General features: G+C 46.7%; 1 protein-coding gene across 1 annotated transcript; it reads left to right on the top strand.

The window, feature by feature from the left end:
* Window positions 1-15,250: 15,250 nt before the first annotated feature.
* Window positions 15,251-20,484, top strand: SPR (sepiapterin reductase). Its single transcript, XM_035001311.1, has 3 exons — window positions 15,251-15,639; window positions 16,215-16,505; window positions 19,705-20,484. The coding sequence occupies exons 1-3, from the start codon at window positions 15,318-15,320 to the stop codon at window positions 19,893-19,895; spliced, it is 804 nt and encodes a 267-aa protein (XP_034857202.1). The 5' UTR covers window positions 15,251-15,317; the 3' UTR covers window positions 19,896-20,484.
* Window positions 20,485-24,755: the final 4,271 nt, after the last annotated feature.

Genomic DNA, 24,755 nt, shown 5'->3' with positions numbered 1-24,755 from the left:
GTGGTCCTTTCCTGCCCACCGTGGCATCCCTGGAGATCATCTTCTCCCCCCAGGCCTGTCCCCTGCCAGGGCCTACGTACGCAGACATTAGCTTTGTGGCCTGTCTCCCTCACTTCCTGGCTTGGGACCCCAAGGCCATTTCCACTCTTCCACCCTCTTCCGCCCACCTTTGTGAAAACTTTCCATCCTCAGGTCCTCCAGTCCTGGTACAATCTTGACACCTCTCCAGACTGCCTGCCTGTCCTCCCCACAGAATCTCCACTTTTGGGCCTCATGTCTGTAACTGGGGTTAGGGAGGGGGCAAAGGGCAGGGCCCCTACTCAAGAGTCGCACGCAGGGGCTGATCCTCAGGCTTCCACAGCTTCTCCAGGCTGAGGCTGCAGGACGCCAATCCCCCGGGTCTCGACTGCGCTTTGGCGCCACCTGGTGGCCACTGGACAGCTCCGGCGTAAACCCTGCTTGGGGTCCTGGTGCTGTTGCAGGTGATCCTCCACCCTGCCACGCCTCCTAAGAGAGCCCCCCCTTTCCAGAATCCTGCCTTGTTGGGTGATCTGGGGATACTGGGCCGCGAGAATACCGAGGACAACACCTTCTGCAGCCCGGTTTCTAAAAATAAGTTGGCCTGTGTTTTCACTGCCCCGCCTCCCCACCCCCCCACCCCAACAAAAACAAATAACTTTAATTCTCACCTCAGCCCGTAGAGAATAGCAAACAGTCACCACGAGCGGCAGCGGAATTCACAGGGTGGTGCAGGCCTCTTTCTGTCAGTTTTGACTCATTATCCCTCCCCATGTGTTATGAGCACTTGAAAGGCGGTAATAACCCCACTCTGTAAATGTGGGGTTCCCCCTTCCCTGACAAGTGGGGATTGGGGATGCTGAGTGGCTGGGGTCAGACGGGGCGGGAACCAAGGCGGCAGCAGAGGAGGGAGACCCAGTCCCAAACCAGTCCACCCAGCCAGGACACCAAAGCAAAGGGAAGGAGGTGGGAGAGGGGAATCGATTCCCTACTTTCTGAAAGTATAGTTTGTGTATTCCTAGAACCCCTTTCCTAAACCGAAATGGCATAAAGTAAAGAAGCAATGACTAAGTCCTAAAAGCAAAAATCCTCTTCAGATTTCCTTCCATCAGCGAAAATAGGTACTGATGTGGGTCATTTGTAAAAGTGAAATGGGGTAAAGCAAACTACCAGATTGGAGGGGAAGGGGACACCCGTACCTGAAGGAGGTAGAAAGAACCCTCGAGATCCGGGGCATTCAAAGTAGCCAGCAAACAGGAGACACAGCTGGACGGGTTTCCTGAGTCGCAGTGGCTAGCATTCTGCCCCCAAACTGCCTGTGAGAATATAGGCACATTTAATTTTTTTTTTTGCTTAAATTTTATTTTGTCTGACATTAAATTTACTAGCCTTCTTTAGACCCACATTTTTTTAAAAGATTTTATTTATTTATTTGACAGAGAGAAACATCAACAGAGGGAACACAAGCAGGGGGAGTGGGAGAGGGAGAGGCAGGCTTCCTGCCGAGCAGGGAGCCCGATATGGGACTCGATCCCAGGACCCTGGGATCATGACCTGAGCCGAAGGCAGACGCTTAACGACTGAGCCACCTAGGCGCCCCGTAGACCCACATTTTTAAACAGTAAGCTTTGTTGTGGGAAAATAAGGTAATTTTGGGAAAATAAATTTTATATTTTGGCTCTATCCATCTGCCTATAGAGAGATTGCTCTTATTTGTGTGTGTGTGTGTGTGTGTGTGTATAGTTGTTTTAAGCCACCTAGTTTGTGATAATTTGTTAGGGCTGCTGTAACAAATTATCACAAACTACGTGGCTTAAAACAACATAAATTTGGGCGCCTGGGTGGCTTGGTCGTTAAGTGTCTGCCTTCGGCTCAGGTCATGGTCCCAGAGTCCTGGGATCGAGCCCCGCGTCGGGCTCCCTGCTCTGCGGGAAGCCTACTTCTCCCTCTCCCACTCCCCCTGCTTGTGTTCCCTCTCTCGCTGTGTCTCTCTCTGTCAAATAAATAAAATCTTTAAAAAAAAAAAACCACAAATTTATTCTCTCACAGTTACGGTGAGCAAAAGTCTAAAATCAAGCTGTCAGGAGGGCTACATTCCCGTCAAAGGCTCTAGAAGAGATTCATTTCTTGCCTCTTCCAGCTTCTGGTGGCTTTAGATATTCCTTGGCTTGTGGCTTCTTTTATCTGTCTTCATATGGTCGTGGCATTCTCTGTAGTTTGTGTCTTCTCTCCTGCCTCTTACAAGGACACTGGTCATTGGATTTAGGACCCATGGGGATAATCGAGGATGATCTCATCTCAAGATCATTAATTACTTTTACATCTACAAATATCTTTTTTCCAAATAAGGTCATATTAACAAGTTCAGGTGTTAGGATGTAGATACACACATACTACATTTTTGTGCATTCTCTTCTGGTGTTGGTTATATGCATAAATAAAACTTCTAAAACTAAATTTAATTCATAGACTCTATACAGTTTATATTCAATTTTTCCATAGAGAGTTTCTCAACTTTTAAATATCGATCCAGGGGCGCCTGGGTGGCTCAGTCATTAAGCGTCTGCCTTCGGCTCAGGTCATGATTCCAGGGTCCTGGGATCAAGCCCCGCATCGGGCTCCCTGCTGGGCGGGAAGCCTGCTTCTCCCTCTCCCACTCCCCCTGCTTGTGTTCCCTCTCTCGCTGTCTCTCTGTCAAATAAATAAATAAAATCTTTAAAAAAATAAAAATAAAAATAAAAAAATAAATATCGATCCAAAACACAATTAGTAATGGCTGCATCATAGACCATCTTAAATGTGTTATATTTTATTTAACTGTTCAGTTAATATTGAGCACTTGTAATTTTTGGTACTATAGGTAAATGCTATAGTGAACAGCCTCACAAAAATCTAGCTTCTAAAGGTGTGTAATGGATGATTTGTTGTTTTTGACACTCTGTATCCATTGACCCTTCTTCTGATAAACTACCCCAGTTTTTCCTGTGGAACTAACCCTTCCCTATTGGCCATGGGTTTGGTGAAACCATCAATGAAGAAGCACGAAACGTTTCTAGATTAAAAAATAGACATGAAAACTGACCTAGGTTAATTTTATGCTCTCTCCATGGCAACTAAATCTTAAGCAAAATGATAAGACCTAAAAGAGCTGTAGCTGATTCATCCTGTAGCTGATTCATTGCTTTCTGCTACCTGGTTCAGAAAGCAACCCCAGAGCCACCTGGGGATTCCCAATTTAAAAACCTACTACAAAGCTACAGTCACAAAAACAGTGTAGTATTGGCATTAGGATAGACATATAGATCAACAGAATAAAATCAAAAACTCAGAAATAAATCCTCACATCTCTGGTCAATTGATTTTTGACAGGTCAATGAGGAAAAGGTCAGTCTACTCAACAAAGTATTTTAAGAAAACAGGATATCCCACAGGCAAAAAAAGTTGGACCTTTACCTCATGCCATATACAAATTAAGCCAGAATGGATCAAAAACTTAATTTAAAAGCAAAAACTATAAAACACAGCTGTGCAATGATCATCACAATCATTTTAGAACACTTCTATCACCCCCAAATAGTTCCCTCATGCCTATTGGCAGCTAATTCTTGCTTCCACTCTTGGTCTTGAATAACCATTGATTTGCATTCTGTCTCTATTGTTTTGGTCTTTTTTAAAATGTCATACAAATAGAATCATACAAAATGTAGTTATCTGTGTCTGGCTGCTTTCATGAGGTTCACCTATGTTGTAGCATGGATCAGAACTTTGTTCCTTTTCATTGCTGAGTAGTACTCCATTGTGTAGGTATACCACATTTATGTTATCCATTCACCAGTTGCTGGACACTGAAATTGCTTCTAGCTTTGGGTATTGTGAATAATGCTACTATGAACGTTTGCAAACAAGTCATTGTGGAGACACAGGTTTTCATTTCTCTTGGATAGATACCTAGGAGTGGAAGTGCTGGGTCAACCACCTAGATTTTACTATTGACACCTACTATATTTGCTTTAGCATATGTCTATCCACCTAGTCAGCCCTCTATTCTTCCATTAATCCATCTGATTTTTTGGATGCATTTTTTTTAAAGATTTATTTATTTGAGAGAAAGAGAGAGAGCATGAGCAGGGGGAAGGGCAGAGGGAGAGGGAGAGAACCTGAAGCAGACTCCCCGCTGAGCATGTAGCCTACCTCAGGGCTCAATCCCATGACCCAGAGATCGTGACCTGAACCAAAACCAAGAGCCAGATGCTCAAGTGACTGAGCTACCCAGGTGTCCCTTTTTGGATACATTTTAAAGTAAACTCAGACATAAGAACATATCTACCTAAATTCAGGTAATTCTTTAAAAGAAATTATGGGTTAATAAGTAGATCATTATTTTTTTAGAATAGTTTTAGATTTACAGAAAAACTGTGGGCTGTGAAGCCCACATCCAGCTTCCCCTATTATCAATATTTTGCATTAATGTGGTACATTTGCTTACAGCTAGTGAGCAAATTATTACTATTTCCTAAAGTCAATACTTTATTCAGATTTCTTTAGTTTTTACCTAATATTCATTTTCTGTTCCAGGATCCCATCCAGGATCCCATATTACCCTTAGTCACTACATCTCCTTAGTGTCCTTTTGACAATGACAGCTACTCAGGCTTTCCTTATTTTTGATAACCTTGCCATTTTTGAGGAGTACTGACCAAGTATTTGGTAGAATGTCCTCAAATTGGGTTTGTCTGATGTCTTTCTCCTGATTATACTGGGATTATGGGTTTTGGAGAGGAAGACCACAGAGTAAAGTGACATTCCTATCACATCATATCAAAGGTACATGGTATCAACATGATTCATCAGTGTTGATGTTGACCTTGATCTCCAGGCTGAGGTAGTTTTTGTCAGGTTTCTCCACTATAATGTTACTTTTTTACCCCTTTACATACCATACAATTTGGAAGGAATTCACTACGCCCAGCCCACACATAAAAAGTGGTGAGTTATGCTCCGCCATCTTGAGGTGAAGCATAAGATGGAGCACAAATACTCCCTTGAGGTTTGTACATAAGTTGTTTGGAGTTCTTTTGTATGGGAGATTTGTCTATTCTGCTCCATATATTCTTTTATTTATTTAATCATTTATTTATAGTGTGTGGACTCATGGATAATTATTTTATACTTTGGGTTATAATCCAATACTACTTGGTTTTATTGCTCAATTTGCCCTGCTTTGGCCACTGGGAGCACTTTCAGTTGCGTCTTGTGTCTCTCTGACATACTCCTATCATTTTAGGTGTTTTTATTTTTTAAGCATTTTTTTACTTTCAGGCACTACAAGTTGCTCCAGGCTATTTCCTATACCAGTTTTAGAATCAGCCATTTTCCAAGGAGCCCTGGTTCTTTTTATAGATATGATTTGCATTCTGTCTCTATTGTTTTGGTCTTTTTTAAAATGTCATACAAGTAGAATCATACAAAATGTAGTTATCTGTGTCTGGCTGCTTTCATGAGAATGGTAGGAGAAATGAAGATCTGGGCACTGGGTATGCTCATTGCTACTGGGGTGTCTGCTTCTTGACCCTCTCAAAGGACAGAGCTTGGAAATATATGTAGACACTATCTATAATTATTTGTCTATTTATCTCTCTGGATCTATATTAAGCTAAATGAGTTCATATTGATGTCTACAATGTAAATCCATCATAGATTTATTCTAGCCTCCTCCCTGGTCTTGTTTATCTGTAAATTCCCATTCCCACTCCCACAGCAAGTTTCACGTATGGAAGTGAAGACTGAGTTGATTACTTCTTCGGCAGTTTCCAGCAAATAAACTTTATCCAAGCTCCCGTGATTGTTAGAAAATCCTGCTATGCTGCTATTGTTCTCTGCAAAGTAAAATGTCAAGGCTTTCTTCTGGTCAACCAGCCCTCTTAATGCTAAAACTGCTATTATTACCTTGTTTGAACATCTTGGGTAAGTACATGACAAAGCAGTTCCAAAGTATCATGTATATCATATAGTGTGCTTTGGTTGGAGAATATGGAAAAGGTCTACTCTGTTTACTGCCAACAATCCATGATGTTATCTTTTTTTTTTTTTAAGATTTTATTTATTTATTTAACAGAGAGAGAGATAGCGAGAGCAGGAACACAAGCAGAGGAGTGGGAGAGGGAGAAGCAGGCTTCCCGCGGAGCAGGGAGCCCGATGCGGGGCTCAATCCCAGGACCTGGGATCATGACCTGAGCCGAAGGCAGACGCTTAACAACTGAGCCACCCAGGTGCCCGATATTATCTTATTTTTAAAAAGACTTCTGCTTGGGGCACCTGGGTGGCTCAGATGGTTGATTGTCTGCCTTAGGCTCAGGTCATGATCCTAGGGTCCTGGGATCGAGTCCCACATCAGGCTCCTGGCTCAGCGGGGAGCCTGCTTCTCCCTCTCTCTCTGCCTCTCCCCCTGCTCATGCTCTCTCTCTATCTCTGTGTCTCAAATGACATAAATAAATAAATAAATAAATAAATCTTTAATAAATAAATATAATAAATAAATAAATATATAAGAATAAATAAATAAAATCTTAAAAAAAAAAGACTTCTGCTTGCTTCTGCATATTCAAGTATCTGAGGTACAGAATACAGAAGTAGCATATTTAATAATATCATTAAGCTTCATATGCTTCATATACACAGCAGACTTGAACTGTAAAAACTGTTTTTAGTAACATATTTTATAGAAGGAAATTTGTAGCTTCATCAAATGTCAAAAATCCTTCATCTTCTACCACTAAAAATAGTTGGCAGTCCATGGCAATAATTTTGTCAAGCTTTCTGTTTCAATTTTTTTGTCTCAAAAGTAGAAGGGACTATACTCCTGAAAAATTTTTATAAAGGCTGTTGTTTTGTAATTTGATTCATAAGAACAGAAAGGGTTTAGGGTGTCTCATTTTTCTCTGAAACTTTCTCCTTTTATTCATAGTCTGTATTCTTAGTATGTGGGTCAAAGTTGTTTCAGCATGGATGTTCTTTTTTTAAAAAAGATTTTATTTATTTATCTGAGAGAGAGAGAATGAGAGAGAGAACAAAAGAGGAAAGAGGGTCAGAGACAGAAGCAGACTCCCCGCTGAGCAGGGAGCCCAATGCGGCACTCGATCCTGGGACTCCAGGATCATGACCAGAGCCGAAGGCAGTCGCTTAACCAACTGAGCCACCCAGGCGCCCCTCAGCATGGATTTTTTTTTTTTTAAGATTTTATTTATTTATTTGCGAGAGAGAGTGAGAGAGAGAGAGAGAGAGAGCACAAGAGGGGGGAGCGGGAGAGGGAGAAGCAGACTCCCTGCTGAGCAGGTAGCCCGATGTGGGACTCGATCCCGGGACTCCAGGATCATGACCTGAGCCGAAGGCAGTTGCTTAACCAACTGAGCCACCCAGGCGCCCCATCAGCATGGATGTTCTTTACATAATTTTAGAGTTTTCCACCTCATGAACTTTTGGGGCGGCAGAGTTGATGTTCTTCTTGCAAGTTATCCTTGCAAGATGTGAAGAATTCCCAAAGGGGACTTCTTCTTTGAAGACTCAAAGCTAAATAAAATTAAATAGCAAAAATTAAATATAGTTCTTAACAGTTTGTTTAATGTAATGAACACTAAAATGCCCAGCAAGTCTACAATGATTAAAATTCTGATATAATCTGTCCTTATTTTTTCCTAGTACATTTATGTATTCATTTAAGAATCTATTTTATTGGGCACCTGGGTGGCTCAGTTGGTTAAGTGACTGCCTCCGGCTCAGGTCATGATCCTGGAGTCCCAGGATCCAGGCCCACATCAGGCTTTCTGCTGAGCAGGGAGTCTGCTTCTCCCTCTAACACTCCCCCCTCTCATGCTCTCTCTCTCTATCATTCTCTCTCAAATAAATAAATAAAATCTTTTTTAAAAAGAATCTATTTTATTTATTTTTGAATAGAGAATACATTGACATGGCTTTGAAAAGTCAAAATAATACAAATACAAGTGTGTATATTCACTTCCACCCCAATCCCCCCTCCCTCCTCTATAGAGTTAACTAGTTTTATAATTTATTGGGGATTTTTCTAGTATTTAATATGTGAGTGTAAGAAAATTTAAGTATATATATATTTTATGCCCCCTTTTTACTGTGCAAAAGGTAACAGTATATAATTTTTTCCTGTTCTTCACTTTGCTGTTTTCATTCAATTTTTCACATCAGTAGATAGAGAAATTTTCATTCACTTTTACATTGAAATAGATGTACCACAGTGTATTTAACCAGGTCCCTCTTTCAAAAGCAAAAAACAGGTAGGACTACACCCAACTACATGGTCAATTAATCTTTGACAAAGCAGGAAAGAATATTCAATGGGAAAAAGACAGTCTGTCTCTTCAACAAATGGTGTTGGGAAAACTGGACAGCAACATGCAAAAGAAACTGGACCACTTTCTTACAGCATACAAAAAATATAAACTCAAAATGGATTAAAGACCTAAATGTGAGACCTGAAACCATAAAAATCCTAGAAGAGAACACAGGCAGTAACCTCTTTGACATTGGCCATAGCAACTTTTTTCTAGATCTTTCCTGAGGCAAGGGAAACAAAAGCAAAAATAAACCATTGGGAGCACATCAAAGTGAAAAGCTTCTGCACAGCAAAGGAAACAATCAACAAAAGCAAAACACATCCTATGGAATGGGAGAAGATATTTGCTAATGACATATCTGATAAAGGGTTAATATCCAAAAAACATAAAGAACTTCTAAAACTCAATACCCGAAACCAAATAATCCAATTTAAAAATGGGCAGAAGACATAAACAGACATTCTTCCAAAGAAGACATACTGATGGCTAACAGACACATGAAAAGATGCTCAACATCGCTCGGTATCAGGGAAATCCAAATCAAAACCTCAATGAGATATCACCTCACACCAGTCAGAATGGACAAAATCAACAACACAGGAAAAAACAGGTATTGGTGAGGATGTGGGAAAAAAGGTACACTTGTGCACTGCTGGTTAGGAATGCAAACGGGCACAGCCACTGTGGAAAAAAGTATGGAAGTTCCTCAAAAAGTTAAAGATAGAACTACCCTATGATCCAGCCATTGCACTACTGGGTATTCACACAAAGAATACAAAAACACTAATTCAAAGGGATATGTGCACCTTTATGTTATTGCATCATTATTACAATAGCCAAGATATGAAAGCAGCCCAAGTGTCCATCGATTGATGAATGGATAAAGAAGATGTGGTATGTATACACAATGGAATGAAATCTTGTCATTTGCAAGAAAATGGATGGAGCTAGAGAGTATAATGCTAAATGAAATAAGTCAGAGAAAGAAATATACCATATGATTTCACTCACATTTGGAATTTAAGAAACAAAACAAATGAGCAAAAGGAAAAAAAGAGAGAGAGACAAACCAAAAAACAGACTCTAAATTATAGAGAACAAACTGATGGTTCCCAGAGGGCAGGTGGGTGGGGGATGGGTTAAATAGGCAATGGGGATCAAGGAGTGCACGTGTCATAATGAGCACTGGATGTTGTATGGAAGTGTTGAATCACTATATTGTACACCTGACACTAATATAACACAGTATCTTAACTAACTGGAATTAAAATAAAAGCTTGAAAAGCCAAAGACAAAAAACAAAACAGGTAGGACTATATCAAACCAATAAGTTTCTACACAGCAAAGAAAAGGCAACCTAGTGAGTGGGAGAAAATAGTTGCAAATCATATATCTGATCAGGGGTTAATATCCAAAATATATGAAGAACTCATACAACTCAATAGGAAAACAAAAAAACAAAACAAAACAAAAACAAAACATCAAAACAATCTAATTTAAAAATGGGCAAGAGATCTGAATAGGCATTTTTCTGAAGAAGATATACAGATGGCCAACAGGTACAAGAAAAGATGCTCTGTGTCATTAATCATCAGGGAAATGCAAATCAAAACCACAATGAGCTATCACCTCACACCTGTCAGAATGGCTATCATCAAAAGACAAGAAACAGCAGGTGTTAATAAAAAGAGTGAGGATGTGGAGAGAAGAGAACCCTGTGCACTGCTGGTGAGAATGTAAATTGGTGCAACCACTATGGAAAACAGTATGGGGGTTCCTCAGAAAATTAAAAATAGAACTACCATATGATCCAGTAACTCCACTTCTGGGTATTTATGCAAAGAAAACAAAAATACCAACTTGAATAGATATCTGCACCCCCATGTTCACTGCAACATTATTTACAATAGCCAAGATATAGTAACATCCTAGGGCGCCTGGGTGGCTCAGTTGGTTAAGCAACTGCCTTCGGCTCAGGTCATGATCCTGGAGTCCCGGGATCGAGTCCCACATCGGGCTCCCTGCTCAGCAGGGGATCTGCTTCTCCCTCTGACCCTCTTCCCTCTCGTGCTCTCTGTCTCTCATTCTCTCTCTCAAATAAATAAATAAAATCTTAAAAAAAAAAAAAAAGATACGGTAACATCCTAAATGTCCATAGATGAATGAATGGATAAATATTATTCAACCATAAAAAAGAGAATGAAATCTTTCCATTTGCAACAACATGAATGGACCTCAAGGACACTATGCTAAGTAAAATAAGTCAGACGGAGAAGATAAATACGGTATGATCTCTCTTATATGTGAAATCTAAACAAACAAACCAACAAACAAAAATAAACAGAACAGATTGGTGGTTACAAGAGATGGAGGTTGGGAGAAATGGGTGAATTCTTTTCTTCTCTCGCTTTCTTTTTTTTAGTTTAAGTAACTTGAACAAAAATTTTATTACAAAATTCCTAAATCCAGGCCTGTGGGACACAGGCATCAAGTGTTTTTGAAGTTCCGCAGTGACTCCAATGTACAGACAAATTTGGGAACCATTGTGCTATTATAAAGGGATTCTATGGGTTGTGTTGCCCCTGAAATATTATTCACAAATTGCTGAAATATTGCTTGAAATAAGACTGGTAGGGGCGCCTGGGTGGCTCAATCAGGTAAGCATCTGCCTTCGGCTCAGGTCATGATCCCAAGGTCCTGGGATCGAGCCCCACGTCAGGCTCCTTGTTCATCGGGGAGCCTGCTTCTCCCTCTTCCTTTCCCTCTGCCCTTCCCCCTGCTCATGCTCTCCCTCTCTCTCTCTCAAATAAATAAATAAATAAAATCTTAAAAAAAAAAAAAAAGACTGGCAGTGTGTGTGTTAGGGTGGCAGATAATCATCTTTGTTAGAAAAAGAAGATTTTTCCAGGCTTTCTCCTAGTCCAGGTAAACCACACTGTCCTTGGGGGCTGTTTTCAAACAGGTCCTTCTGGAACAGCTAGGTTTAGAAGAAGTGAGGTCTGAAAATATCAGGAAGCCTCAAGCTACTGTTACGCGTGGCAGAGTCTCCGTTATGTGAGTGGATTCCCCACGGAAGATTCACGTGAGGATCCGCACTCAGACACAGCCGGGAGGAAGGTAGCAGGCACAAAGCCGTTTATTAAGGAGAGTGCACTGTCAAGAAGGGAGCGTGGGCAGGCCCAGAGGAAGCAACTGCACAGGGATTAGGGGCGTCTTTTCTTTTTATGTTTGCATAGGTCATTGGTCAACCTCTGACTGAGGTTGTTTCCCATCATCTAAGGGATGCCTCCTACCGGTTGGGAGGGGTAGTTTTGGCCCTACAAGGTTCCTCTGGAACTGTAACGGCCCTCTTCCCCTACAGGGCCGGGGTTGTAACCATAACGTAAATATATTACAGTGAAGCTATGGGTTACCCGAGGCAGAGGTGGAAGAGGAGAGCGCATACTCTGCACCTGTGGCTCTTGGTCTGTTGGTCTTGGAAGCCACGAAGTCAGGATGTTGTGCCCCCAGCCTTCTAAGACTCCTAATGTGTAACCTCTTTATCACCATCCTTGCTTCCAGCTCACTTCTACCTAATTGCTTATTCTATCGATAACACTTAAAATAGGCATCCCATTCTTTTTTTTTTTTTCTTTTAAGGAGCCATGGCTTTCTAATTTAATTTTGAGTAAAATAGGCTTAAAGAGATCAAAAGTTCCCCATAATGGCCATTGGAGGTCTAAATTACTTTTGGTTACGTCAGTCCATTTAGTTATAAATGTGTAGGCAGAGGGACCATAGTTTTTAAACATAGAGCCAGCCAGAGTCCCAGTAAGGGCGGGGAGGGGGGCAGTACCCTCAGAGCATTTTGATGACTGTGATCCCATTTTATAGAGGTTTTTCTCTAGGGCAAAGAGAAAAATTACTGACCAGCACAGTTGCATCGGGAACAGCCTGGTTCCAGAAGGAATCAGATTAAAGGCCAGCACAGTTCCAATAGGAACAGTCTGGTTCCAAACAGGAGTCTGATGGAAGGCTAGTGCTGGTCCAACAGGCACAGTTCCAACAGGAACAGGACAGTCCCCAAAACAAGTCTGACCAAAAGCCAAATGAGCACTCTCAGAGAAAAAAAAAACAAAAAAACAAACAGCAAGGCCTTTTAAAACATCGTAATAAAGCCTGGAGAGTGCAAACACAAAGCACAGAGCTTAAAATCCAGGAGAAAACTTACCTCAAACTCCAGGGTCAGCCAGAAAGCAGTAGGCACCCAATTGGCTCTGTGGGTGCTGACATGTTTCTTCACCAGCCTCTGAGTTGTTGGGGGTCTTCTTTGCATCCCACTTCTGATCACCAAGTAACATTAACCTTAAAAAACAAAACTGCCAGTTATTTTACCAGCAAAAATGGGTTTATTTGGGAATAGCAGAGAATCACAACCCAGAGGATGCATTCCCCCACAGAAGAGAGGAATGCTCTTGGGCGCCTGGGTGGCTCAGTGGTTGGGCGTCTGCCTCCGGTTCGGGTCATGATCCCAGGGTCCTGAGATCGAGCCCCGCATCAGGCTCCCTGCTCAGCAGGAGGCCTGCTTCTCCCTCTCCCACTCCCCCTGCTTGTGTTTCCTCTCTCACTGTGTCTCTCTATGTCAAATAAATGAATAAAATCTTTAAAAAAAAAAAAAAAGAGAGAGAGAGGAATGCTCTTTTACAGAGGAAAGGGGGAAGTTATACATATAAAGTCCACTGGAGTAGACTGGGAGTTCAAAGTATATAGTGGCCATGACAGTTCCAGCAAGAACTTTGTAGGACCAATGGCTTTTCACTGACTGAGTTGTTGCAGTCTCTCATTGGCTGGGCTGTTGCCAGGGCAGGAGAAAAGCCTTTCTTCCTCCTGCTGGAATGGTAAAGCAGTATCCATGTGCAAGATCCCTCTCTTCCCTTGGATCTGTGTGTAATTGATAAGTGATAGGGCATGAGAGCTCATCCTGAGGGCCTCCCAATTCCATTCTAAAGGAGATTTCCTTTTTTTTTTTTTCTTTAAAGGAGATTTCCTTTCATTAATTTTCACAGGTTATACTCTAACCTCTGCCATTTTTGCAGGAAGAACTCTTAAAAAGGTTAGTCATAGGTACTGGAGAATCAACACACCCAGAAGAGGAAAAACATGGTTTTAGTGTTATCATATAATAGTAAAAGTAGTTGCAATAAATATACAATTTTCTGGCTTCTGATTCAAATTCAATTTTACAGATTTTCCCTTAATTTCCTTCAATTTATACCTGGTCTCTTTAACGCTGAAAATTTGGGCTCCTAACAACATTAGCATAATTACTTTTTTTGGTCCTATTTTTCATCAAATACTTTCTAAATAATACTGTGCATATTGACAATAAATCTACTAAATGATGTTTAAGATTTCTTTGCAGTTTCATTTGTTGTTAGAGTATGTTCCATGGTGCAATCTGAACTGCACATTTTACAAAAAGTTTGCAGTAAGGACACCCACGCTGACCAGTAAAAACCTTCCCCCCAAGTTGTTTTGGTGTTGATAAGATAGCCCACACAGCACAAGCAAGCAAAATGCATTTTTTTCTGGAGCCTGGAAAGGCAACTTTGCTGTCTTCTGAGAGAGAGAGAACAGCCCTGTGCGGACTTGGGCTGAGTTATCAAAAGTTACTTACCACCCTCGCTAAACTCTGAAGTCTCCATGTTAAGATTTGTAGCTGTCTCCCGACCTTATCTTCCCTCTCTCCTTAAAAAAAATCGGAAATGTGGGTTTTCTGAAGTACAGGTCTGGATTTACAGATTCAGCTGATTACGTAAACTTGAAGTGTAGCCGGGGCACAGAGGTGCAAGGACACTTGGCTCAGAGGGTCCCAAACAGACCAGGTTTGGCCATTCACAGCTGACAAAATCCAAAGGCAGAGAGAAGAGTGGCGGTGAAACCAGAAAGGAATTTATTTCACCGGGAAGACAGCAGACTAACGTCTCAAAGACTGACTTCAAAGTGCCCAAAATACTTCCAGGTTTATATAAGGGAAACGTGGGACACAGGTCGGTGGGTACTGCAGATAGGCAGTGAAGGTCAAACCAACCATTGTCTGGAGGTCCATCACACCAGGTCTTGCTGGTGTGGAGGCAGTCCCTATTGCTTGAGGGGATAGGTTCGATGGCCTGAGTTCAGAGATAAGCTAGAAAGAACTTAATCAGAAAGTTGAAAGACAAAATGGAAGTAATTGCAGTCCTCTTTCAGAAGTTGGGAGTAGGTGCAATTGACCGCTGGGAAACGCGTAGCGTGAGTCGGTGCAGAAATCGGGTAACACAGACCTGTAAAAGCAGGAGACCCCGAAATCTCAGAGGAAGGGGAACTGGCTGGAGCACAGAGTTGCCCTGAGTCTAGAAAGGGAGAAGAGGTTTTTACATCACTTGGAGGAGTCACTGTGGTGCTCCCAGACGTAGCTCCCGTTAAGCTGAGAGCGATGAGTTCCCAGAGCCCTAAAGTGGCAGGCGCCGCATTCAGGGCTTTTGCTGGCCACGTACAGGGATGCCCAGCACGGAGCCGGATGGCCTGGCCTGGAGCAGGTCCCTTGTGCAAGGAGGTGGGGTGTGAACTTGGGAGGCGGATGCGGCCCTGCGGGGGAACGAAAGTGCGGAAGGGCAGGGAGGGGTGCGGGTGGTGGTGGTGGTAGTAGAATGAGGCCAGGCCCAGGACCGGGTTACGATTCTGGGTGGAGGCGGTGCCTCCCGACCCCTTAGGTGTAGCCCCGTCCCGCAGGCTGGGACCGCGCAGGCGCCTGCACCTGCGCCCGCGGCGGCGAGGGAAAGTGGCGCCCCGCAGTCGCGGCCAAGCTTTCGGTTCCACCCCCTCCGGCCGGGCTTCCGCCTCCGCCAACCGCGGCCACCCCGCCCCCCGCCAGTCCCGGGTCCCCGCGCGAGCGGTCGCAGGTCGCAGGTCGCCGGCATGCCGCGTGGCAGCGACAGGGACGGCGGCCTGGGACGCGCCGTGTGCGTGCTGACCGGGGCCTCCCGTGGCTTCGGCCGGGCCTTGGCCCCGCTCCTGGCCCGGCTGCTGTCGCCCGGCTCCGTGCTGGTCCTAAGCGCCCGCAACGACGAGGCGCTGCGGCAGCTGGAGGCGGAGCTGGACGCCGGGCAGCCCGGCCTGCGCGTGGTGCGGGTGCCCGCCGACCTGGGCCTCGAGGCCGGTTTGCAGCAGCTGCTCGGCACCCTGCGCGAGCTCCCCAGGCCCGAGGGCTTGCAGCGGGTGCTGCTCATCAACAATGCGGGTAAGGCGCCCGCCGGCGGCGGCGGACTCCCCGTGGGAGCCCTGGGAATGCTGCTTAGCGCCCCTAGCTCTTCCTCCTGCTCACCTTCCCCACCGCTAGGAACTTTAAAGGTGACTCTTAGGAGTCAGAAAGATGCCTGAAAATCCGAGTTGCTTCAGCAAGGTATGGAGGGAGACTCGCTGCCATCGCTGCGGCTCATTCTCCCCCTCCCCCCTTCCCATTTCTGGGCAAATTTTCCAAAATACTTGTAGAACTTTCCCGATCGCCTGGCTCCGCGCCCTCTGGCGGAGGCCTGAGGTCTTCCAGCAAAAGTAAATTAGCCACTTTTCCAAATGGCCTCCTGTGTTCTCCCCCCAGGCCCAGAGCAGGACATGCACACTTTCAGTTTGCAACTTGAGATGAGTGAACAACCCCAGGTGTGTCTGTCTGCAGAGATGGGAAGAGGGAGGCGTCTTCAGAAGCGCTAGGGAGACTCCTCTAGGTTTGGATGGGAAGGGGGTGTCTAGAATTTGGAGAGGGCTGGGGGAAGAGAAAACCCATCTGCACAGAGTGATTCTTCAGGTCTGGTTTTTCAGGCACTCTTGGGGACGTGTCCAAAGGCTTCGTGGACCTGGCCGACCCAGCTGAAGTGAACAACTACTGGGCTCTCAACTTGACCTCCATGCTCTGCCTGACTTCTAGCTTCCTGAAGGCCTTTCCAGACAGTCCTGGCCTCAGCAGGACCGTGGTTAACATCTCATCCCTCTGTGCTCTGCAGCCCTTTAAGGGCTGGGGATTGTACTGTGCGGGGAAGGCTGCCCGTGACATGCTGTTCCAGGTTCTAGCCGCAGAGGAACCTAGTGTCAGGGTGCTGAGCTATGCCCCAGGTAGGTGGGACATTACTACCATCCCTGTCACCCAGAACTGGCTGGTTCCCCTCTGGGGGTGGGCAAAGGGCCTAGTCTGTCCCCTCCAAGAAAGAACCCACAGAGTATATTGTCCCTGAATCATTAACCATCACTCCTTTAGGGAAATACAGGCTCCAGAAGTTAGAGCTGGCTGAGATAGGGAGTGTAGTTAGAAGATAAGGGGAGAGACTGGGGAGTTGCCGGGCCTGGAGGGTGGGGCTCCAGAAAGTCTGAGATACTAGAGTTGAGAGACAATGAGGGTTTGAATTTCAGGCCTGTACCATATTTCCTTATGTGAAACAGGAAAGATGCTACCTGTCTACAGGGCAGTTTGGAGGACTGAATGGGGTAATATATACGAAAATGATCCCTAGCTGTGAAGTGCTGTCTAACTGCTAGCACTTCTAAATGTTAGATAGAACTTACCACATTGTATCCTCTTCATATCTATACTTCTTTCTCCTGATAGGAAAACCTTGAAGGCAGGAACTTTGCACTGTGCACCTGTATGTCCCCAGCACCTAGCGAAGCACCTCACTTTGTCAGTCTTCAGTAAATGTTAGTTGAAAGAAGAGCAGAGAGACATTGTGAAGTGCTGGCCACCCCAGGCTAAATTGTGCCAGAACACTCTGGGGATGCTGGAATAAATAAGAGAGGGCCCTGTCTTCACAAAAGTTAAACAGTAAGGGGTCTCGTGACACTTGGTCTGCTGAAATGTCCATACTACCCAAATCTATCTATAGATTCAGTGCAATCCCTATCAAAACTCCAATGGCATTTTTCATAGAAATGGAACACACAATCCTAAAATTTGTATGGAACCACAAAAGATCCCAAATAACCAAAGCAATCTTGAGAAAGAAAAACAAACCTGGAAGCATCATGCTCCCTGATTTCAAACTATATCACAAAGGAATAGTAATGAAAACACACACAATTTACCAGTGAAATCACATAGGCCTGGTGTCTTGAAGAAGATAACTTTGGGTTGAAATTTTGACCTATTAGCAACATGAACTTAGATATACACATCTTTTCCCAGATTTGGGAAGTTCTCAGCCATTATTTCTCTGGGGTTCCAATAATGTATAGGTTGTCTCTTCTGATGGTACTCCCTCAAATCATCTTTGGTCTTTTTTGTTCTTTTTTCTTTTTGCTCTTCTGACTGGATGGTTTCTAATGACCTCTCTTCTGATTCACCCATTTCTTTCTTCTGTTTGGTTGAGTCTGCTGTTGACTTCTCTTGAATCTTTAGTCATTTTATTCTTCAACTCTAGGATTTTGGTTTGTTGGGTTTTTTTTTTAAGTGGTTTCTATTTCTTTGTTGAACTTCTCATTCTTTTCATGCATTGTTTTCCTAATTTCATTTAGTTGTCTATCTGCATTTTCTTTTTTTTTTTTTTAAGATTTTATTTATTTTAGAGAGAGAGAGCACATGTGAGTAGGGAGAAGGGGAAAAAGGCAGAGGGGGAAGAGAGGGAAAGGGAGGGAATCTCAAGCAGATTCCACGCTGAGCACAGAGCACAGAGCACAACGTGGGGCTCAATCCCATGACCCTGAGATCCTGACCTGAGCTGAAACCCGGAGTTGCTTAACCAACTGAGCCACCCGGGCACCCCATCTGTCTGCATTTTCTTGTAGTTCACTGAATTTCTTTAAGAAGATTATTTTGAATTATTTGTTCATAGATCTTATTTCTTTAGGGTCAGTCATTGGAGTTTTATAGGTTTCCTTTCGGTGGTGTCACATGTCCTTGATTATTCATGATCCTTGTGGCCCCATGTTGGTGTCTGTGCATGTGAGGAAGGAGGCACCTCTCCCAGTCTTTACAGGCTGACTTCAGTAGGCAAAGCCCTTTACCATTCAACCCATGCAGTGATTCTGGGTGAACCATCTGGTGATGTCTGTAGCAGGCTTGCCGCCGGAGTTTGTGGGCAGCCTGTTGCTGGGGTGGATTGAAAGCCTGGGTCCATGGTAGTCAGTCTGGTGCTGGGCCTGGCAGGGAGCCTGGGTTTACAGGCACTCATTGCAAGCTTGAAGGCATCTAGGGCCACAGGAACTGGCTGGAATGTGCCAGGTACCTATGTTCATGGGAGCTTGTCAGGAGCCTGATGCCATGGGAGCAACCCCAGGCCACAAGGGCCAGCTGATACTGGAATGGATTGGGGGCCTGGGTTTCTTGGGGCTTTCTGGGAGCTTGGAGCTGGCTGGAACCAGCAGGCACCAGAGTGACCCTGGGGCCTAGGTTTGTGGGAACCTGTGCCATAGGAACTGCCTGGGGCTGGGGGAGCCACTTGGGGCTGCTGAGGCACTGGATCTGGCAGGCCGTGGGGTTAGCTGGGGCCTGGGTTCATGGGGGCCCAGAGGGAGCCACCTAGGGCCATGGGAGTTGGCCTGGTGCTAGGGTGGGCTGGCTCTGGGATCCCCTGTGAAGTCAGGTGCTTACTTGACTCTCCTCCCACAGGGAGGGTGTCTCTACACTGGGATGCCCAGGCTTGGGGGCAGATGATAAGGGTAATACACATCTATATTTCCTACCTTCTTCAATGCATCCTTTCTTATTTCTGTGCTTCACCCAGGTAGTGTAATCCCTTACCCAGAATCCTTGGATTTTGTGAAGGTAATTTTGTGGGCAGCTAATAGTTCATATTGATATTTCTGCAGAAAAGTGCTAGAAACTCCTATGCCACCCCTTTGCCGACCCCAATGATATTTTAGCAAGATGCATTTAGCAGAGGGCTACAGAAGGAGCTGAAGCAGAGAGAGAACCAGGGCCATATAAAGGGCCAGATTGTCAGGGTATGTAGAAGCAGAAGGGTCTGTCCTACTTGATGACTCGTTGGCTGTGGGAACAGAGTGGAGAGGGAAGAGCCAGGGATGGAAGTTTTGAGTTTGGAAGAAGAGTATTTCATTAATAGAAATGGAAAAGTCAGGAGGAGGAGATACTGGTTGGACAGGAGGTAAAAAGCTTGGTTCTAGAAACAGTGGTCTGGAGATACCATGTTCACTGGGGCGTCGGGATTTGAGTCTGGAGCTCAAAAGTGACAGAATGACCCTGACCACGCTTGTCAGCCAGGGTGAGGTATTTCCGGTGGCCAGGCTGCCTCCACCATAGTCCACACACAGCACGGGCCCTGCCTTGGCCATGTCCCCCCAACTTCTGCTCTTCATGCCCTAGGTCCCCTGGACACAGACATGCAGCAGTTGGCCCGGGAGACCTCGATGGACCCAGACTTACGAAAAAGGCTGCAGGACCTGAAGACAAAAGGGGAGCTTGTGGACTGTAAGATGTCAGCCCAGAAACTGCTAAGCTTGGTGCAAAAGGACACGTTCAAGTCTGGGGCCCATGTTGACTTCTACGATAATTAAGCCAGTGTCCTTGGCTTTCTGGGGCTTTCTTCCCCCCTCTCTCAGGCACACCCAGGAGCCCTGTGCCACCCCCCCATCCTGCCACAGGGGCACCGCCAACCTTGCCTTACCCAGAAAAGCACTCATACCTACGGTCCTGCCCTCAGAACCAGCCGGCAGTGAGGGCCTCAGGTCGCTGGAATCCCAGTTCTCAGGAGTCTGTTGACTGCCCTGAGTTAGGGGATCTTGGGAGAGAGAGTATTCTGTTTCCCCAGAAGTAGAATTTTAGGGATGGGATAAGCAGAACAAGAAGCTGCAACCCTGAAGAGAAGAGGTTGGGGGTCTCATGGCCAGTCCCTGGCTGAGCTAGGGTCAAACAGGAGGGCCCTTGTAGATCTACAGCCCACAGGGGAGGGAGGACCGTGCAAGTTTGGCAGACAAGGAGGCCCCATGCTCATGGTAGCAGGACCTTGCATTGAACTTCGTGTCCTTAATTCTGATGCCTCCTCCCTCCAGAACCTGCCATCTGTCCCCCAGATTGGGGCAGGGGGGAAGGGGCCCCTGAGAGTTTATGTACAAATAAAAAGCAGATACAAATAAAACGTGGATTGTCCTTTATTCACCCCTGGCTTCTCTTCTGATACAGGGCCCATGACTGACTCCTGGCTCGCTGGGTCCAGAGGTGTTCCTTAATGCAATTAACCCAAACTTGGGGAGTTACCCTTATTTCCAGGGGAGTTATCTTGGGGTTGTCTGCCTCTTCTCACGGAGCCCTACCTAGTGGCAAGATGGACATGCCCAGCTGCCTGTTCCTCCAGATGCCTATGCTAACCCCAGTCTTTATTACCCTTTCCTCATCCTTGACCCTTTCGAAGAGTATTTAGGCTTCAGGACCTGACTCCCAACCTCCCCGGCCCTCTTGGATTCCCAATTCTACCCTTTGCCCACATGGCAGTGTTCCGGATGCTTCTCCTCAGGGGGCTGTCTGTCATGGGCCCTCCTGGTAAAGTCCATGTGGCACATGGTCCTGGTCCTCAGTGGGGTGGGCTTAGGACCAACATGCCTTTGGGGGAGGTAGGCAATATTCCAAGAGAAGGAAGCCCCAAGAAACCAGGTATATAAACAAACCCATCCTTCCGCTAGTCGGCAGAGCTGGGAGCTGCAGCTAGTCAACCAGCCCTTTGCCCCTGGACCTTATTTAGGAGGAGAGACCATGGTCCCTGCTAGCCAACTCCCCAGGACTCAGCCCTGCATCTGAGCGTGCAGGAGGGAACTCTTTGTTCCTTCTCATGCCCAGCAGAGGGCGCACTGAGGCCGTTCCTCCGGGAGAACCCCGGGCCGCTCAGCTCCGGAGGCGGCTCTGGGTTGGAGCTGCCCCAGGAAGGAGTGAGTAATTCATGCTCTTTCGTTACCCAGCAGAGCATTTGCCCCCACTGGAGTCAGAATCACTGCACTCATATCCCTGCTCTGCCATTTGCCAGCTCGTAACCCAGCGTAAATTGCTTCTCTGTGTTTCGGTTTCCTTATCTGAAAAATGGAGCCTCCCTCAGAGGGTCATTGGGAGCATTAAGTGACCTAATGGTTGTAAATGTTTAGCACAGTCCTAGCATTGCAGTAGGTGCCCAGAGATTTGAATATTATTGCCTTTTAATACCAAGATCCAGATCCACCTGGAGCCCCACTTGCAGCCCAGATGCCCTCCCCCTTGCTGACATACAGCAAGAACTCTTCACTCTGCTACTCCTACCGGGGGCCTCAGGCGGGCTGGAGTTCAGTCTGGACAGCTTGTTCTGGATTCACCAGACCCACAGGACAATGCATGAGCCTCGAAGTCGGGAACCCTTGGTCCCACTTCCCTCTGTAACAGAGATGTTGTGGGGTCTTGCACAGGGTCCTCCTCCCTCTGGGCTCAGTTTCCTTAGAACTTAGAGGAGCTCTGAGATTCCTTCCCGCAGGTGGGGCTGGGCCAGGGGGGTGCCCCTTGTGTCTGGTGAGTGTTGGGTGGATTTCTACACCCGGCCTCCTGCCCCAGCGGGAGTGTGAGAGAAGTCTGCCCCAGCACAAACCCCAGCTGGCTGGTCAGGATTGTTCTCCCCACCAGGCTGGTTGGACAGGGCTTAGTGAGGAGTACCACATGTCCCCACCAGGTGGCGAGGCCCTCCCATGCCTGACACCTGTCCTCTTCCGAGCCCCAGGGATTTAAGAGCCTTGGAAACAACCCCCATCTTTCTTTCTCTCTGCACTCCAGGATTGAGAACTCTTGGGGGCTCCCCAGGGAGCGGGGGAGGACCAAAGGGCTGGGATTACTCTTCCTGACAGGCCCGAGGCCTCCTTAGTGACCCCTGGGCTCCGGCCACAAGGATTTCCCAGACGTTGCTCCTTGGCCGGGACTCAGCCTCCCCAGGTCCCCTACCACTGGGGCAGGGAGATTGTCTTGCTAACCATCTGTGTCCCCAGAGTGCACGGCCCGGCGATGGCCGCTGCACACGCGAGCACATACACAATACATGCCTGCACATGCCCAGAGTCCAGCCGCAGGGTCGAGCAGGGCCTCAGATTAGCCAAAAGACAAACAACGTTTCTCTTTGTCTTTGATGAGAACGAGCTGGGCAGTTTTTTGGTTTTGTGTTTAATACCCTGAGCTGGAGGCCAGCAGCTGGCCTGTAAGGAGCAGGGGAAGGGAATATTCCAGGCCCACCCCTGGGACATCCAGCACCTCTGTCTATGAACATGACCAGCTGGGACTAGATGTCCCGACCGCCCCCCCAATTCTTGTCCTTCATCCCCTCAATACAATGCAGGCTGTTGCCTGAGTCCACTGTTAGCCAAGCCTGGAGGTGCCCGGTGGCTCCTACCTCCGCATTCAGAACCGAAACGGGGACGTGCGCCATCCTAGCATCTCCCCATGTCTCACTTTAGGGGCTGGGCTCTGAGATACAGCCTCTGGCCTCCTTCACCCACGGTCTCTCCCCACGGAACGTGGCCTCCTATGCTAACATGTGTTTGCCGTAATTCACACTCACGTACACGGGTACACACCCCTGCTTACCAGGGTGGCCGGCGTGTTCCTTCACCATCGGGGTCCTGTGTGGCGACAGAGAGGTGGGTGGAGAGCACTTCCAGTCCCTGGAGTGGAGATCCCACAGGATGACACCTCTCCAGCTCCCACAGCATCTCTGCCATCCTCATCCAGGGAAGAGCCACTAGGCTGGGAACGTAGCTGAGGATACACTCTGAGCCCCTAAGACCAGCTGAGGGGAGGGTTAAAGGGTGGCTGAGGAGCCATTCTTGCTCCCCCAGCCCAGTCCTGAGCTCTTCTGCCTGCAGGGCTGGGAGGCAGGGTTGAATGCTGGATGTTCCCTCAGACTTTTAAAGTAGGGCCCACCTCCCCATTCCCACCCTGGAATGATTGTTCTTCCCAGCAAGATTTCCTTACCTCACCCTTTTCCCCCACATTTCATCCATCATGCACTCCCCCTCAGCCCTAATGGCCCTTACTGTGAACTGAGAGAGCCCTGGATTTCTATTTTCAGGGAGAGGTTGGGGGAAAGGAGGCAGGGAGAAAGGGAGGGAGAAGGAAGTTCCTTCTTTTTCTTTGGGAGATTCACGTCTCAGGCCCACCCACCAGCTGACCCCAGAGGCTCAGCATGATTCCTCAGGTGACTAACCTGGAAGCTACCTGGTGGTCTCTTAGCCCTCAGGCCCATGTCCCCTGTCCCCAGCCCAAGGGCAAGGGAAGAGAGGGGCCTGTCTCCCACTTCCCAGACCTGGTGTCTCCTCTTAGAGCTGCAGGAATCTATCTGGCCCACATTCTGGTTCAGGTCTTAGTCCCACTGCTGCAGAGGCCTTTCCTGCTCCCACCCTGCCCTTCCAAACCCTAGCTTGACCCCAGGGATCAGTCTCAAAAGGCTGTGCGTATTCTGCAGACCTCACCCAGACCTAACCCAGTGAAGCCCTGTAGAGTGAGGAATGAATGAATGAGTGAAGAGAGTGAGCAAGCAAGTGAGCCAGTGAACACTGGAGTGGCTCACTGCCAGGTGCATAGTGAAGCATTTGAAATGGCTCAGGTGTGATGATGATGCCTGGGAGTCAGGTCTCTGCAGACTAACTCCCACCAGCCCAGGCACCTCTATGTGGGGGTTCAAACCCACCTTGGATTCCTCCTTGGAATCCCTAAAGGAAAGCCCAAATATGTGTATTATGGAAGTGAGTGGGGCTGTCATATGTCAGAATCCACCTGGGCAGTTTTAAAAAAAAAGGCCTTTCCCATTGTTCCTCCTTCACCCCAGATTCCAATTCACTGGATCTGGGTGTGTCCCCACGTGCCCTAGAACACTGAAGAGTGAGCTGTGAGAAATGATTAATTCATGAATTTAAGAAGTGCGCTGTGAACCTCGCAAACCCAGGTGGCATTAGCAGAAATCAAAGAAGACCGCTGCCCTGAGAAAGGAAGTTTAGGGGACAGAGTCAGGGTTAGGGATTGGGGCTAGTCTGAGCTCAGAATTAAGGACCAGTATATGGCCAGGTCAGGGTCACTGTGAGTCCAGATTTGGGGTCAGCACAGGGCCAGGGCTAGGTTTAGTCTGTGTTGGGGGTTGGGAATGTCAGGGTGAGCTGGCTCCTTAGGAAAAGGCCAGGCCCGAAGACCAAGGTTGAGGGGCTGCTCTCTCCAACCCAGGAGAGCCCCAGAACTGCCCACCCTGTGCCCCTGGGCAGGAGCCCTGTGCACAGGGCAGGGACATTATCTGGAACAAAATGGGCTTTCTTTAAGAGTCGATCCTTGCAGGGTGCCTGGGTGGCTCAGTTGGTTGAGCGACTGCCTTCGGCTCAGGTCATGATCCTGGAGTCCCGGGATCGAGTCCCGCATCGGGCTCCCTGCTC

The sequence above is a fragment of the Mirounga leonina genome, unplaced genomic scaffold, assembly GCF_011800145.1.
Source record: "Mirounga leonina isolate KUSES-001 unplaced genomic scaffold, KU_Mleo_1.0 Mir_125, whole genome shotgun sequence".
Classification (NCBI taxonomy): Eukaryota; Metazoa; Chordata; class Mammalia; order Carnivora; family Phocidae; genus Mirounga; species Mirounga leonina.
This window is presented reverse-complemented; position numbering and strand designations above follow the sequence as displayed.

Excerpts from the sequence above, each read along its gene's own strand:
- SPR (XM_035001311.1), top strand. The coding sequence starts at position 15,318 with ATGCCGCGTGGCAGCGACAGGGACGGCGGCCTGGGACGCGCCGTGTGC. Across the intron at positions 15,640-16,214 it reads GCTGCTCATCAACAATGCGG|GCACTCTTGGGGACGTGTCC; the intron begins GTAAGGCGCCCG and ends CTGGTTTTTCAG. Across the intron at positions 16,506-19,704 it reads GGTGCTGAGCTATGCCCCAG|GTCCCCTGGACACAGACATG; the intron begins GTAGGTGGGACA and ends TTCATGCCCTAG.